The sequence below is a fragment of the Danio rerio genome, chromosome 20 (genome assembly GCF_052040795.2).
Source record: "Danio rerio strain M-AB ecotype USA chromosome 20, GRCz13ab, whole genome shotgun sequence".
In the NCBI taxonomy this organism is placed as follows: Eukaryota; Metazoa; Chordata; class Actinopteri; order Cypriniformes; family Danionidae; genus Danio; species Danio rerio.
In genome coordinates this window covers 55,958,906-55,973,815 of record NC_141040.1, presented here as the reverse complement: position 1 = coordinate 55,973,815, position 14,910 = coordinate 55,958,906, and the positions used below count along the sequence as shown (strand labels likewise).

The 14,910-nt window shown below is 38.5% G+C and overlaps 1 protein-coding gene across 13 annotated transcripts in view; it reads left to right on the top strand.

Moving 5' to 3' along the window:
• Positions 1–14,910, top strand: part of mia3 (MIA SH3 domain ER export factor 3) — a 449,841-nt gene that overhangs the window by 62,374 nt on the left and 372,557 nt on the right. For 4 of the 13 annotated variants that reach the window (XM_087298633.1, XM_087298630.1, XM_087298639.1 and 1 more), the window contains 3 exons: positions 2,043–2,105; positions 6,447–6,699; positions 10,166–11,409. In XM_087298633.1, the coding sequence (XP_087154759.1) occupies positions 2,043–2,105; positions 6,447–6,699; positions 10,166–10,395 (546 nt within the window). In that variant the 3' untranslated portion in view covers positions 10,396–11,409. Of the gene's footprint in view, positions 1–2,039; positions 2,106–6,446; positions 6,981–10,165; positions 11,410–14,910 lie in introns of those variants that run through there. The other 9 variants (XM_087298632.1, XM_087298629.1, XM_087298638.1 and 6 more) reach the window with 3 other exon arrangements.

Here is a 14,910-nt window from a genome sequence, read left to right as displayed (position 1 = left end):
AAGACGTGCACACATCGCGGTCTTTCTGCTTGTAATCTTTTGGTTTTGGACATACAGAAAGCGACTCGCATCCATCTGCCGCAAAAAATATTATAAACATTCAGAACATAATGTGAAGGTCTGCAGAAGCTGTTTTTGAAGGAGACAAGCAGACATTATCACTGTGATTGCCCCTGTCTCAGTCCTGCTTGTCACCAAGGAACAATACGTGATGCACAGACACACACACACACACACACATGAACGTTATGAAAGGGAAAATGTTTGTTGTACAGTTGGCGGTAGGCTTGGGCGGTATCCAAATTTTGATGCAGTCAAACCTCCTCCCTATTTTACCCCGGTATCCGGTATTATCGTGCGTAATAAAAAAATATGGCGTAAGGCTCAGCCAGCGTCACCAAACTGTTGGCTTGTGTCTAAACCATTCAGAAACTGAATACCGTATATGCGACCTTCGCGGTAACCTGTTTTCTTGTTTGAATTAGAGATCTGCGCAGGGCGCTCTCTCATACACACGCACACACACACACACACACAGAGAGAGAGAGAGAGAGAGAGAGACAGCACCAAGCGACACACAGGACTACGCTCTCTCTCTTTCTCTCTCTCTCTCTCTCTCATTCACACACACACACACACACACACAAACAAACAAATAATACAACTCTCACATGGTCGTCCACTGAAGCTAAGCAGGGCTGAGCCTGGTCAGTACCTGGACGGGAGACCACATAGGAAAGCTTGGTTGCGGCCGGAAGTGGCGTTACTGAGACCAGCAGAGGGCGCTCAACCTGCAGACTTTGTGGGTCCTTATGCCCCAGTATAATGCTCTGTGAGCGCCGTCTTTCAGATGAGACGTTAAACCGATGTCCTGTCTCTCTGTGGTCATGAAAAATCCCAAGGATGTCCTTCAAAAAAAAAAAAAAAAGAGTAGGAGTTTCACCCCGGCATCCTGGCTAAATCTGCCTACTGGCCTCTGTCCATCATGGCCTCCTAACCCTCCTCATATCATAATTGGCTTCATCACTTTGTCTCCTCTCCACCAATCAGCTGGTGTGATGTGTGGTCTGGCACAATATGGCTGCCGTCATGTCATCCAGGTGGATGCTGCACACTGGTGGTGGAAGAGATTTCCCCCCAAAAAAGCACTTTGAGTGTCTAAAAAAGCGCTATATAAATGTAAGGGGATTATTATTGATTTTTACCGTTTTGTAGCACTTTTCACTACATTTTGCGACATGTCGCGTGCACACACACTTTTCAGGAGTTTGATGACAAACAAATGCGAATGGCTTTAAGCAGGAGAGCATATTTTTGGTGCGAGCGGGAGACAATGACTGTTGAGAATTCTAGAAGAAATGGACATTATCAAGTGCCTCAGAGTTTGTCGCGGGGGCATGAAAGAAATGTCAGAGGTGGCCTGTTGCCATATTATTTATTTAATATAAATATAAATGGAGAATTTATACAGTGAGAAATTAACTGCAGTTGAATTTGTCACTAAATTAAACTCAAAACACCCAAAAATGACATATGGTGCAATCATGACAAACATCAACTGATGCTGCGTGAAATGCTAGAGGAAACTAGCATCGAATGGTGACGTTAATCGAAGTATGTGCTATAGCATGTAAAACAGGAACATTCAATATGCAACTGAAGTAAACCTTCATCATTTTATTGACTTACTCAGATTAAGGCAAATAATTCAATTACTGATGTCCATGTAAATGTAGTCAGAGATTTGTTCTGTTGCCAATTGAAAACAAATAATACTTTCATAGGGTATGTATTAACACTATATTTCTTTCTTTATTCAACTAAAAGAAATAAGTCTCTCCTGAATAATAATAATAATAATATAACTGGAAATACTGTGCAAAATCATCACTTGGGAAATATTTAAATTCAAAATACACAGGAGGGCGAAGGATTTTCTGGTAAACAGTGTATGATATAATGTCACGGTTTCATGCACGATGCATATGAATGTGTCGAGGAGATCTGCATTAAACGGCGGTGGTGTGTTTGCTTTAAAGCAGACGGCACCAGTCGTGGAGCCAGCCGAGTCCTCAGATCAGGCCTCATCTGAGCCTGTAGAGTCTGTGAGTAACGCGGGTTGGTGCAAGGGCTGATGGGAAGGGTTTGAGCACTGTGTCCAGCTGCTGAGGGCACACTTGGCTTTTTGGCTGCTGTTTTTGTTGATCAAGACTTGTTTCTCTTCACTCTCTAATCAGTGTGTGGGTCTTAATTGCATTTTTTTTAACCTAACTCGTGTTTGAGGGAGTTACAGCATGTCTAAGGCTTGAAATGTACTGTACACAAGTGCTTGAATGCAGAATTGCATGAGTTTAACATTGTAGTGTGCAGAATTTATTTATAATTTCTAATTTTTACAGTATTTCTCTGTTCTTTCATCAAAATAAAAGCCAAAATAATTTAATGAAAGCATTTCAGACCGATTTTATTATTATTAATAGAGTAAACAGAATAAAACTATTATTGCTATCATGTTTATTTGTTTTTGACTTGGTAAATTATTGTACATGTGTACGTGTAGAATTGGATAGATTCTCTTTTTTTAAGTCAGGTAAATTATCACTTAATTATTAATATATATATAATTAATCAACAATTATAACTTGATTTGATTTGATTTTTTTTATTTTCGAACAAAAATATGATGCATAAAATATCATTAACCAAAAAAAAAAAAACATTTCAACATGGTCGAAAATGGAGCGGGAGGAGGCTTAAGCTTATTATTCTCCCACCCCATTACCCCATACATCTTTCGTCTATTATTTAAACTTATTTATTTTTTTACTTATCTCTTCTTTTTACATGAAACATATTTTATCCTTTTGGCATCTTTGACAAATAATATGTTTGATTCCATTTGTACCTTTTCATTTTGTAACATAGACCCAAAGAAGAAAAAAAAGAAAAAAATACATAGTACTGCAAATTGAAAAAAGAAAAAAAATACAACAACACCAACACAGTACTGCAAATAGCCATTAATTAAAATGTCATCATACCTTTCTCTTTTTATCCTTTTCAATCACCTTCATCATTATATTCCTTTATTAATATATATTTATACAGTTTTTTAATTGATTATTATACTGACGTTGTTGTAGAGTCTGATCTAGACTGTTCCATATAGTTTGACACCACATACAGACATACACAAACTTTTTAAAGTTGTTCTTGTTTTTAGCCTCCTAAAATTGAGTTCTTCCCTCAGATAATACCCCCCTGTCGTTCTTCAAAAAACTTTTGTAAACATTTCGGGAGTATTTTTTTTCCTAGCTTTAAACATGTATTGTGCTGTTTTAAACTTAACCAAATCATTGAACTTAAGTATTTTTAATAAAAATAAAGCATTTGTATGCTCCAATTTCTGCATTGTACATATGGATCATAAATTAGATTTATATGTATTCCCCCAAACTTAATGAAAGATGAGGCTTTGAAAGTATTGAAGACCAATACTGCTATTCCAACTTGTAGTAAAACATGTAATAAAATTTTTGTTTTTCTGCACAATTGCAGTTTACAACAAATAATGATCTGTTTATCATGTATTTATAATATTTAATCGACATTTATTGTAATTAATTAATTGGGACATTTAAAACAAATATTAGTATTGCAAAATGATGTATATCATATATTATGTATAAATATACAAATATATTAAAATCATTTCAATATAAAGCATATTTATTATCATTTTAATGTAATGTCATGTCGTTTTCCCTTTTTTTATTATTAGATAATTTAACGAAATATTTTATAGTAAAGTATTATCATAAAAAAGTTAGCTATTATAATTATTTACAATTTTATTGGGTTCTAATATGTTGTCTGTGTTCAGCTAACACAGTGTTTGTGAATCCCACTGGATCAGCCTTTAGTGCCTGCTTCTGTGCTAGTGTATAAAGTGTGTTTCGGGCCTTACAGTGGTTTACTTAACTCTGCTTGGGTTTGGTTTACAGGAGTCCAGCATTTAAGGGTCACAGTTCACCTGAACATTTACACTTCCTCAACATTTACTCTCACTCTGGTGGTGTTAAACTTCTAGCAATTGGTTTCTTCTGTTGAACACAAAACCAGATATTTTGGAGAAAGTTGGAGAAAAGAAGCCATTGACATGTATAGTGGGAACGAGTAATACTATGGATGCTAGCTATATTTTCAGCCATCTATTTTTTTGCGCATTTTTGGGCTATCGTATTAAAAACATTTAAAGATGCTGTGTTTTTGTCTCTTCTAAAGAATAAACAACATTATGTTTGCAGATATTTCAGAAACATGCTCAGAACATTCTTGTTTATCTGAGAAACAATGCTGAAGTCAGATTTTCTGCTTTGAACATGTGCGTTATGTGCTGGAATGGCTGTAATTTGGTTCTTTTAACCCGCCCACCGCCAGTTTAGCCAATTATATTTCAGCACCCGGGGAGGCCTTGGTGTAATTCCTTCAGTCATGAAGACTCTCAAGGCATGCGTCCGTGACTGAAATGGGACCTCCGGTGGACAGTAGCAGACTCTGAAATGAGATGCAGATTCAGAGTTCCACATGAGGTTATTAATTAACAAATTATTTAAATATTAGGAGCGTAAACATTAGGTGAGCAGGTTACATTGTAACCCCCAATCCTAACAACACGCTACATGACTAGATTTGCAGTGATAAGTAATCAGGCTGTTAGCACCAGACGAAACACGAAATGTAAATACAGCCAATCAGAAGCACAGAATAGTGCACTCACTGCACTCCAGCCAAATGGTAACGTTTAATCTAATGAACACACATATTAAAGCTCTTTAACATGATTAAATGTAGATGCTGAATCACTGATATGTGTTGGTTTGCACTGAGTCTCAGTTTTAGAGTTCAATTTCAGACGGTTTATTTTATTTTCCAGATCTGAGATGAACTTTCTGCTGCTGCTTTCAGTTGTACTGCAATCAATGTCATGTAAAATGCCATTCAAACTTGCATTATTAGCATTTAATAAAGCACATGAGGTGTACCTGAGCTGATCATTGTCAGTCAGTCTTTGTTTAAACAAAAACTCCCTTTAATATGGAGATTATTCCTTCTATTTCTTGCCATTGCTTTTAGTTAGAACACGATTTAAACAAGCCTTTGTTGTTCTTGCGTGTTTCTAACCAGGGGTGCAATACCTAGCTCAACCAAAATCAAACTTACATACTGCACCTTTATTGGAGATGCATAAGAATATGCATTTCAAGAGTTCACACTTAGCTGATGATTTATAAAAGCTTGTTTGGCATGCTGTCCCGGGACAGAGCCCTGAGCTCAAGGCATCCTCGAGCCCAGGGCTTCCTCCCGTTGGCAGAGCGAGAGGGGAGCCTGAGCTTGGTGGATCTCAGAACTCCCCGGCTGCGGTTGCTAAGGGAACAAAAGGGGTTAGACAAATGCTTGATTGTTATGCATGTTGAATGTCTTTGGATGGTGGGAGGAAACCGGAGAACCCGGGGAAAACCCACGCGGACACGGCGAGAACATACAAACTCCACACAGAAACGCCCACCGGCCTGGTGGGACCATGGCCGGCAGTGTTCTTGCTGTGGGGCTCACAGTGCTAACCACTGGCCCGCCGTGCCGCCCGATCAGAGGTAAAGGAGGAGAATAGGGGAGAAAAGGGGGTTTCTTCCAAACGAAGATAAAATGGACGGAAAACTGTGGTTATTCATAGTAGCTTAGGGCTCATATGATTGGAAGATAGTAATTAGCAAATACGAGACCGGCCGTGATGAATCATAAGCACGTGATCCTCTCGAAATTAGTTTATGAATAGACTTCACATAAATTTGGAAAATGTGCACTTTTTTTTTTTTTGGAGGTTTTTCTGAGCTCCTGATTAACTTTGCGTCATTAGCGTTGGTTTGCAGCCTCGCATGTTTCCATGTTTACATTGTTGCAGATCAAAAATTTTGTTCTGCTAATTGCAAAAGGCCTCAGCCCTTCGTCAGTCTGTCATCACAGTGCTTCAGTCTTATTATTCATCTATTATTATTCCCTTCAGAACTGTCTTGAGCATCTGTCTCGCGCCTCCAAAAGCCACCGCATTCACCTCGTCATTACGTTTCGTCTTCTGAGGCGCAGCTCATTTATTAGAGGAAAAAAAAAAACACCACAGTGGCAAATCCCAAACTACACTTCTCTGACTGATATCTGCTCCAGTTATCAGAAAGTGACCATTTGGTTCTCCTTTACTTATTAGATAAAAACGGTGCTTTATTTGCTAATGATTTATGCAATATTTACTTTTGTGTTCAACAGAAGAAAGAAACTCACACAGGTTTGCAACAAATGGAGGATGTTTCATCTTTGGGTGAACTATCCCTTTATTAAACACCCCCCTTAAAGATAGTTTTTAAGCTGTAGTTCTGCATCTTCTCCTCCAGCTGTCCAAATCTCAGAGTCAGGGATCCTTCCTGCCCTCCCCGATCCGAGATTCTCCGGTTCCTCCACCTAACGTCCCGCTGAAGCCTTACGGTCCCCCAGGGATGCCGCCCAATGGGCCACCGATGATGATCCGACCACCCAACGGACACCTTCCCATGATGCCCCCCGACCCGCGCTTCAGACCTCCACACATGGACTCTTACGGCCCGCCTCCACACATCGGCCCGTTTGGACCCGTGCCTCCACCTTTTGGTATGTTTAATATAAAACTATTAGGAATTATTTTAATTTGTCTGTCTTGAATTGAATGAGTAGTCGCTGCTGATGTCATCAATAAGACACAAGATGCAAATGTTCCAAGGTGTCCTTGCTGCAGTCTGTAACCACGATGACGTACTTGACCAGGTCCTTGTACCGCCCACTAAGGAAACGCCCTAGCTACTGTGATGGTTGGGTTTAAGGCAGGGGGTGGTGTTCATTACGTAGTTGAACTGGTCAAGTACGTCATCAAGCTGCGGGCTGCAGTGTGGACTGTCTCAAATGGTCTGCGACACACCACAATTTGTGATTCACATTGGTGTTTTCTTGACACTGGAATTCGGCAACAATCGATACTGAAATTTTAAAAGTGTCCATTTCCCCCTAACATTTGTTCTTAAACTGCGCGATTGGCCATTGTGTTCACGTACTCAACAGAAATGACTGGGATTGGCTGTGAAGGTCATCAGTTCACCAAACTCACCAGTTTACTGAGTGTAACCACAGATACAGGGACACTGATTCATCAGCAGATCTCTTGTATGTCAGCTCATAAACAGACTAGCTGACCTAAATGATTACTATGTGCCATGTCCCGCCTCCTTTCCAGCAGTCTGAATTACTTTCCTCTCAAAGCTCATTTTGGACATTGGACGTGCTTCATTTATTGATTTGCAATAGATTTATTCATGTTTTTAAAAACCTGTAAAGTGTGCCTATAGCGATTTGAAAATGAAAGCAAACTTTCAAAAGCAACAAAATTCTTTCTGGGGGGCAATCCCCCCCTTTGGACCGGGCCTGTACTAACATAAAAAAACGTTGCTTTAATTTCACAGGACCTTTGAACTGAAAGCTGCGACCATTTTTTATCCCTGTATTGTGAAGCAGTTCCTAGAGAAATGGAATATTAAATAATGAAATGTTACCGAGCAAACAGTAACGTTAAGGCAAATCCAGAAGAGTGGTCACCAAGCAGGCACGTGGTAACAACGTAAAAAAACAAGGAAAGACATTGCAAGGAAAAACCCGTTGTAAAGTTCAGATAAACAAGACTCAGCAAGTGTGTGTGTGTGTGTGTGTGTGTGTGTGTGTGTGTGTGTGTGTGTGCGTGCGTGCGTGCGTGCGTGCGTGCGTGCGTGCGTGCGTGCGTGCGTGCGTGCGTGCGTGCGCTGCTTAAATAGTCCTCATAATCAGTCCTTTACAATCCTCCGGCTGCGTTTATGAAATCAATGGTGATGCGGAACAGCTGTGTGCAAAGTGGATGACAGGACTTGTAGTTCAATAGTGTGTGTAGTAGAGTCACTGGATCGCTTTTGTTTATTTTGTTTCCGCAAAATTTTAGGCCTTAAAAAATCTTAAATTTGCTGTTGTAGGTCTTAAATATTTTTGCACAGGTCTTATTTTTCCGATGTCCATGTAACGCTACATCTAATGCTCATTTAAATTCTTTTTTGTTGTTGTTGCTTGGTTTTCATGGTGTTGTAGTTCTTCATTTCACTAGTCCAATTGTAATTTGCGGCATTACAACTACAAATGAGACCAACATGCAATAGCCAATCAGCTTTCTGTTATTAAACTTCGTGCACACAACAAATTTGACGCGAGTTAAGTTTTAGCTAAGTTTTTGGAAAACTTTAGAAAAACCTGAGGGATAAGTTTTTTATAACAAAAAAAGAGGCCAGGGCAAAAGTGGAGACCCAGGTGGTTTTAATATTACAGAATATGTTTTTCCACTAGTCACAGGTTTTACACTGATGTATATATTACAATTTTATATTAAAAAAAACTCATTAGTTACAAACTAAAATTAAGGAACAAATTATGTCTTTGATAACTGGAAAGGAATATTAGAAGCTGTCAGTTTACAATATATTGATGCCCAATTTCTAGGCTTTTGGTGATAATGGTCAGGAATGTTGAACCATTATTGCCTTTTTAGCTTAAAAGTAGAGGACAGAAACTTGCCAGACAGTGATGTGTGAATTGAGTGGGCAAAAAAAAAAAAAGTCAGTTTTTTTTTAGGAAGTACTTTTTGTTGTTGTTGTTGTTGCTTTTATTCTTGCCATAATAAAGAATATAATTGTAGATCAGCCCATGTTGTTGTCATTAATATTGAAATGTATTAGGTAAAACTGTGAGAAAAAATCCTGATAATCATTATAATAAATTATTAAAAGATTAAAAAACATTTAGTTTAAAAATCTTCAATAATATTAATGATATGTAAAGTAAAGTAGTAAAGAACTTTTATTGTCATTGTAGTTGTACAACGAAATGTTAATGTGTACAATGTACAAAGAGGAGGGGTGGCACAGGCTACAGCTCTGGGGAAGAAGCTGCTCTTTAGCCTGTTTGTGCGAGTCTTAATTGCCTTATATCTTTTCCCTGATGGGAGTAGTGCAAAAAGTTTGTGTCCTGGATGAGTAGGGTCCTTAATGATGTTGCTAGCTCTCCTCTGTAGGCGGCTAGCATAGACTGTATCGAGGTTTGGGAGTTTAATTCCTATGATCCTCTGTGCAGTCTTAACAGTCCGGGATAGAGCTCTCCGGTTTTCCGCAGTGCAGCTTGGGTACCACACTGTGATGCAGTGACAGAGGATGCTCTCTATCGTGCTCCTGTAGAAATTTAGTAAGAGCTGGGTCGGTACTTTTGTTTTCTTGAGTTTTCTTAAGAAGAAAAGTCTCTGTTGAGCTTTCTTCACTAAGTGGGTGGTGTTAATGGTCCATGTGAGATCTTTTGTCAGATGTAGGCCTAGGAATTTGATGTTGTTTACCCTCTCAACTTCCTCGCCATTTATGTGGAGGGGGGTTGGTGGTGTCCTTTTTGCTCTTCTGTAGTCTACAACGATCTCTTTTGTTTTGGAGGTGTTCAGAACCAAATCGTTATTGACACACCAGTTGATTAGGTGTTGGACGTCCTCTCTGTAGTGAGACTCGTTGTTACCTGAGATTTGTCCTATTATTGTGGTGTCGTCAGCAAACTTCACTATAGTGTTGGAAGGGTGAATGGGTTTGCAGTCATGTGTGAATAGGGTGAAAAGTACTATGAAAAGTATATGACGTAGTTCTGAAAACTTTCTACTTCTCTGTTTATCCGTCTGATTTTACTGTCTGTTTCTTTTGGCCGCCCCCTGTCGTTTAAAAGAATACCTCAATGGCGAACGCGGCAAGTATAAAAGCCTTGTCGTATTGTGTTATAGGTCTTAAATTAAATACTTAATGGCCTTAGAAAGGTCTTAAAGTCTTAGGTTTGATATACCTACAGTGACCCTGTTGTAACACAAGGGCAAACTGTTTTATTTTTCTTAAAGACATGCACAGATGAATTGCTGAACTAGCAACGTGAGCTAACAAAAACAATGTCTGTTTTGATTTCATGTGTACTTTAGGTAATGAAAGCAGAAGGTTAAGATTATATATTTAGTGAATCTAAAATCTTCTGTTTGTATTCGTTTGATCAGCTCGAGGGCCTCCACTGGGGCCGCCACTCGGACAGCGGGACGTCCCGCCAGATTTCTTTGCACCCCGCGGCCTCCCTCCTCGGCCCTTTCCGCCTGGACCTCTGCCACCCCCCGGAGCCATGATCCCTCCTCCATACAGCGGACACCGTTTTCCAGCAGCCCCTGCAGTACTGTCTCAGAGCTCCAGAGATGGAGACGAGGAGCCGCCGCAGACCCACGGGGAGCCCTGAAAAGCATCTGCGGAGGGGAAACGATATTAGTTTGATTTGAGTTTTCTTTAATAACACATTTGCGAGCAGAAATAATGAGGGTTTTGATTTTATACATTAGCAAACCTTTCCTATGGAAATAGTTTGATTTAATTCACCTTTGTTTTGTCTTCTCTCCTGTGGTTAAACGATGACATCCACCACTCGCCCAGTGCTCATCTTGGGATATCGAACCAATATTTAGGCAAGCCATTTATTTCCTCATGCCTTTAATGTGAGAGGACTTTTTTTTATGCCTTCCTCTTCTTCACCGTGTTTTCGTTTGTTTGCTTTTAGTCTGATGATTCTCCAGCTCACGTAATACGATTCAGCCTGTGTTTATTTTAACGTTTGATCCGTCGTGATTTCTTTTCCTAGCGGAAAGGCACATATGATGTCATATTGACAAAGTATTTGTACATTTCTTTCAGCTGCGCGTGTGTTATTATTCAGAAATCCCCAAACGAACACGTCAGCTCAGATAAACGTCTTCTCTTTGAGTTTTCAGCGCCGTATGTATTAATTAAAGTCGTAGAGACGCGACTGTTTTTAACGACGAAACATGAGAATGCATTTAGTTCCTGCATCAAATTGAATGTGACCGTTTAGTGTGATTCTTTTATGAACAAATCTCTCTCATTCAGTTAAGACAGGAATCATTTTCGTTAAATTGCAATAATTTACTCTGCTATATTTCATTTAGCCCACAACCAGTGGTGTTTCGTGGGTTTTTGATGCTACAACAAAAATAATCCCAATATTCAAAACTATTTTTTCATCTGCGTTTCATTTTTGGCATATGCCTCTTTTTTTTCTTTTTTTTTTTTGGTTTGGTATTAGAGTAAATTATTTTAGGAAGTGTGTCGAGAGAATGCATCTTGTGTAAGAGTGTCTGCATCATGTTGAAATCTTAGGGAAGAAACGGTTTTAAAAACGAATGCGGCATTGATTTCATGGGAATGAATGAATGAGTTGAATAAAGCTGCTTTTTCCTGATGCTTCTGATTCCTCTGTCGGGCATCTCGACACCTGCCAGGCTGATATAATAATAAGATTTCTTTAAATGAGTCTGTGGTTATGCTAATTAATTTAGAACATTCGTAAATAATCAGTATTCATTAAGTAAATATGCAGTAAATAATAATTAAGTAAATAATCATGTATTCAGCTCAGAGTATTTAGACTCTTTGGATAGTAACACATAATTGAATGTCATAACGCAGTGGTTCTCAAACTGTGGTACGTGTACCACTAGTGGTACACAGGCTTCCTTCTAGTGGTACGCAGAGGAATTGCTGAATAATTCAAGTAAAAAAAATGAACACACTTTTAACTCTGACACATGCAATAACACCAATGTGATCAGTAAATTGATTTTAATAGGCTAAAACTTTTAAATTTATTTTCAATTTTCTAATGTTTGTTTTGTATTCCATCATTTGAAGCTAGTCTCCTCCCCATATTTGTAACAGTTGTTGGGGGCTTATCCTGTATTTTTATGTCCCAATGTTGACAGGTATAGTTTAATCACTTGCTTTTGTGACACACAAAGCCTATAACTTGCAGTAAGCAGATCTGATTTCTAAATTAAATATGTAAATCCAAATCATACATTTAAAGTTAATGTTTAGATTTTAAATGCATACAAATACGTTAAAAATATGTGCAACATCTATTACAAAACTTTTCAAAAACATTTTATATATGAATAAGATCACAAATAGCCTATATTTATGAGGTCCGAGGCTGCTATATGTTTATACTTTACATTTAAGTACAGCAATTTTCTTTTTTCTTTTTAAGGCCATTTGTAATTAACTTTTAGAAGCACATTTTAATTTAAAGATTTTTTTTACCTGTAAGCACAGAGCAGTGTTAATGTTCAAGCTATTTATTATGTTTAAAGTTGCTGACAATAATAAATATTCATAATAATAGAAATTAATCTGCCTCATTTCTGAATTGTCCAGAGCTTTAGCTGCTTAATTAGGCCTGCTACACTACTGTATTTTAATACTGGTCGTTATGGTGGTACTTGGAGAGACTATTTTTTTCTGAGGTGGTACTTGGCGAAAAAAGTTTGAGAACCACTGTCATAACGAATACAAATGTCAACCTAGACGTGCAAATTTAGAATCATTGACCATTTATAGTAAATACTACAGTGATTTTGAAGCATACTATAATAAAGGTAAAGTACTTGAATTAATCTGTTGTTGTAATTCTATAGCAACAAAACAACATCACTACCCGAAGTCTAGTCGCCCATCCATGTTTTAGGAACAGCAAATAATAACTTGACTTCTAGTTAATCATTTGGTGTCAGAAGTGTCTTATATAAAAGGCAAAGGCCTCTAGATTACGCCTATTTGAGCACAATAAAATCTGATCATGTTTTGATTTTGAATTAATTAATTAATAATGACAGTAAGGTCTGACTTTGCTTAGATTAAAGTCTCATCACTGAACAGGAATAATGTCCAGTGTAGAATATAAAGTCCTGCTGCAGTGGAGACAGAATGAATATTGTGTCTGACTCCATCATGAGCTTGGAGGACTGCATCCATACATCTCTGACAAGACTCAAATCACTGATTAATAAAGTCATCTGGAATGAAGAAGAAAGCGTTCCTGCAGGACTCCCAGAGTTCATCAAGAGTCTTTGTGTTCATCTTTAACGTCTCCTCCATCTTACCCTAGACATGCTCAATAATGTTCATGTCTGGTGACTGGGCTGGCCAATCCTGGAGCAGCTTCTTTACTTTCAGGAGATTTGATGTGGCGGCTGAAGTATGAGCAGGAGCGCTATCCTGCTGGAGAACAAATGTCTTGATCCCTCAGACTGTTGATGCTGCAGATCTCTCGCACGCCCCCATACTGAATGGAACCCCAAACCATGATGTCTCCTTCACCAAACTTGACTGATTACTATGAGAATCTTGGCTCCATGTGGGTCCAGTAGGTCTTCTGCAGTATTTGTGATGATTGGGATGCAGATCAACAGATGATTCATGGGAAAAATCCACCTTCTGACAATTTTCCAAATTATCCAGTAGTGCACACTAATATAAATAAATTATTCAATACTGTACTTTTTTTTTGTTAACAACTTATAGCATATTATACTAGAATACACCAATGATTACTGTAGAAAAACTAAAATCTTCTGCAGCGTTTATTAGTTTACCAGCTCATTATAGTTACTACATTATGCTGTTGCAGTCATTAAAAAGGGCTGTAAATGCTATAACATGGTAAAATACACTACAGTATGGTTCAAAGACTATTTACTATATATGATAGTATTTTTATGTGGGTTGAAACTCTGGTAACATTTCACAAGAGGCTCCCATTATTTAACCGCGAATAGTGTAAGTATTTAGAAATGTGAATTTTGCAGTTATAAATGTGGTAAATGTTTGTAATGTTGATGAATAAAGCCTTGTTCCTGTGTTACTTTAATTCTGAAACAGATATCATGTAGTGTCCCTGCTGTAAAATCCAGCTTAAACCAGCCTAGGATGGTTGGCTGGTTTTGGCTGGTCGACCAGGCTGGTTTTAGAGGGGTTTTGGCCACTTCCAGGTTGGTTTCCAGCCTGGTCAGGCTGGGAGATGACCAGCTAAAACCAGCTTGACCAGCCTAGCCAGGCTGGGAGCCCAGACAAGTCCAGCTTAAACCAGGAGGTTCAAGCTGGTTTTAGATGGTTTTAGCTGGTCACTTTTCATCCTGACCAGCTAAGACCAGGCTGGAAATGGCTGGAAACCAGCCTGGAAATGGCCGAAACCCCTCTAAAACCAGCCTGGTCGACCACCTAAAAGCAGCCAACCATCCTAGGCTGGTTTGAGCTGGATTTTTCAGCAGGGATATCGACCCACATAAAAGAATACTATAGTGATTTATAGTTTTGAACCACACTGTACAGTAGGCTATATATAGTATTTGTATCTCTGTTAATAAATGCTGCAGCATACTTGGTATTATCGTGAACTGATAAACTCAATAAATACTGTACTGTAGCTACTTTAGCTTTTTTTTACTACAGTAAACTGTGGTGTATTGAATTGCATAATACACTTACAAAATGCAAATACCCTGAAAACTACGGTATTGTGGTAATTTGTTTATCTTAATATACCATAGAATATATAGCTAGATTTCCCTGCTGAAAGATCCAGCTTAAACCAGCCTAGGCTGGTTGGCTGGTTTTAGAGGGGTTTTGGCCATTTCCAGTCTAGTCTTAGCTGGTCAGGCTGGAAAACGACCAGCTAAAAGCAGCCTGACCAGCGATTACCAGGCTGGAAATGGCCAAAACCCCTCTAAAACCAGCCAGCCTAGGCTGGTTTAAGCTGTTTTTTTTCTGTTATTTTACCATAATACAGTTCAAAAACACTTTATGACTACTATAAATTAGTATTGTATTTTTTTCATGTGGGGGAAACAGGTTTTGTGATTAGTTAGTGAATGATTATCAATCGATGATGTCATTTATCTAATAC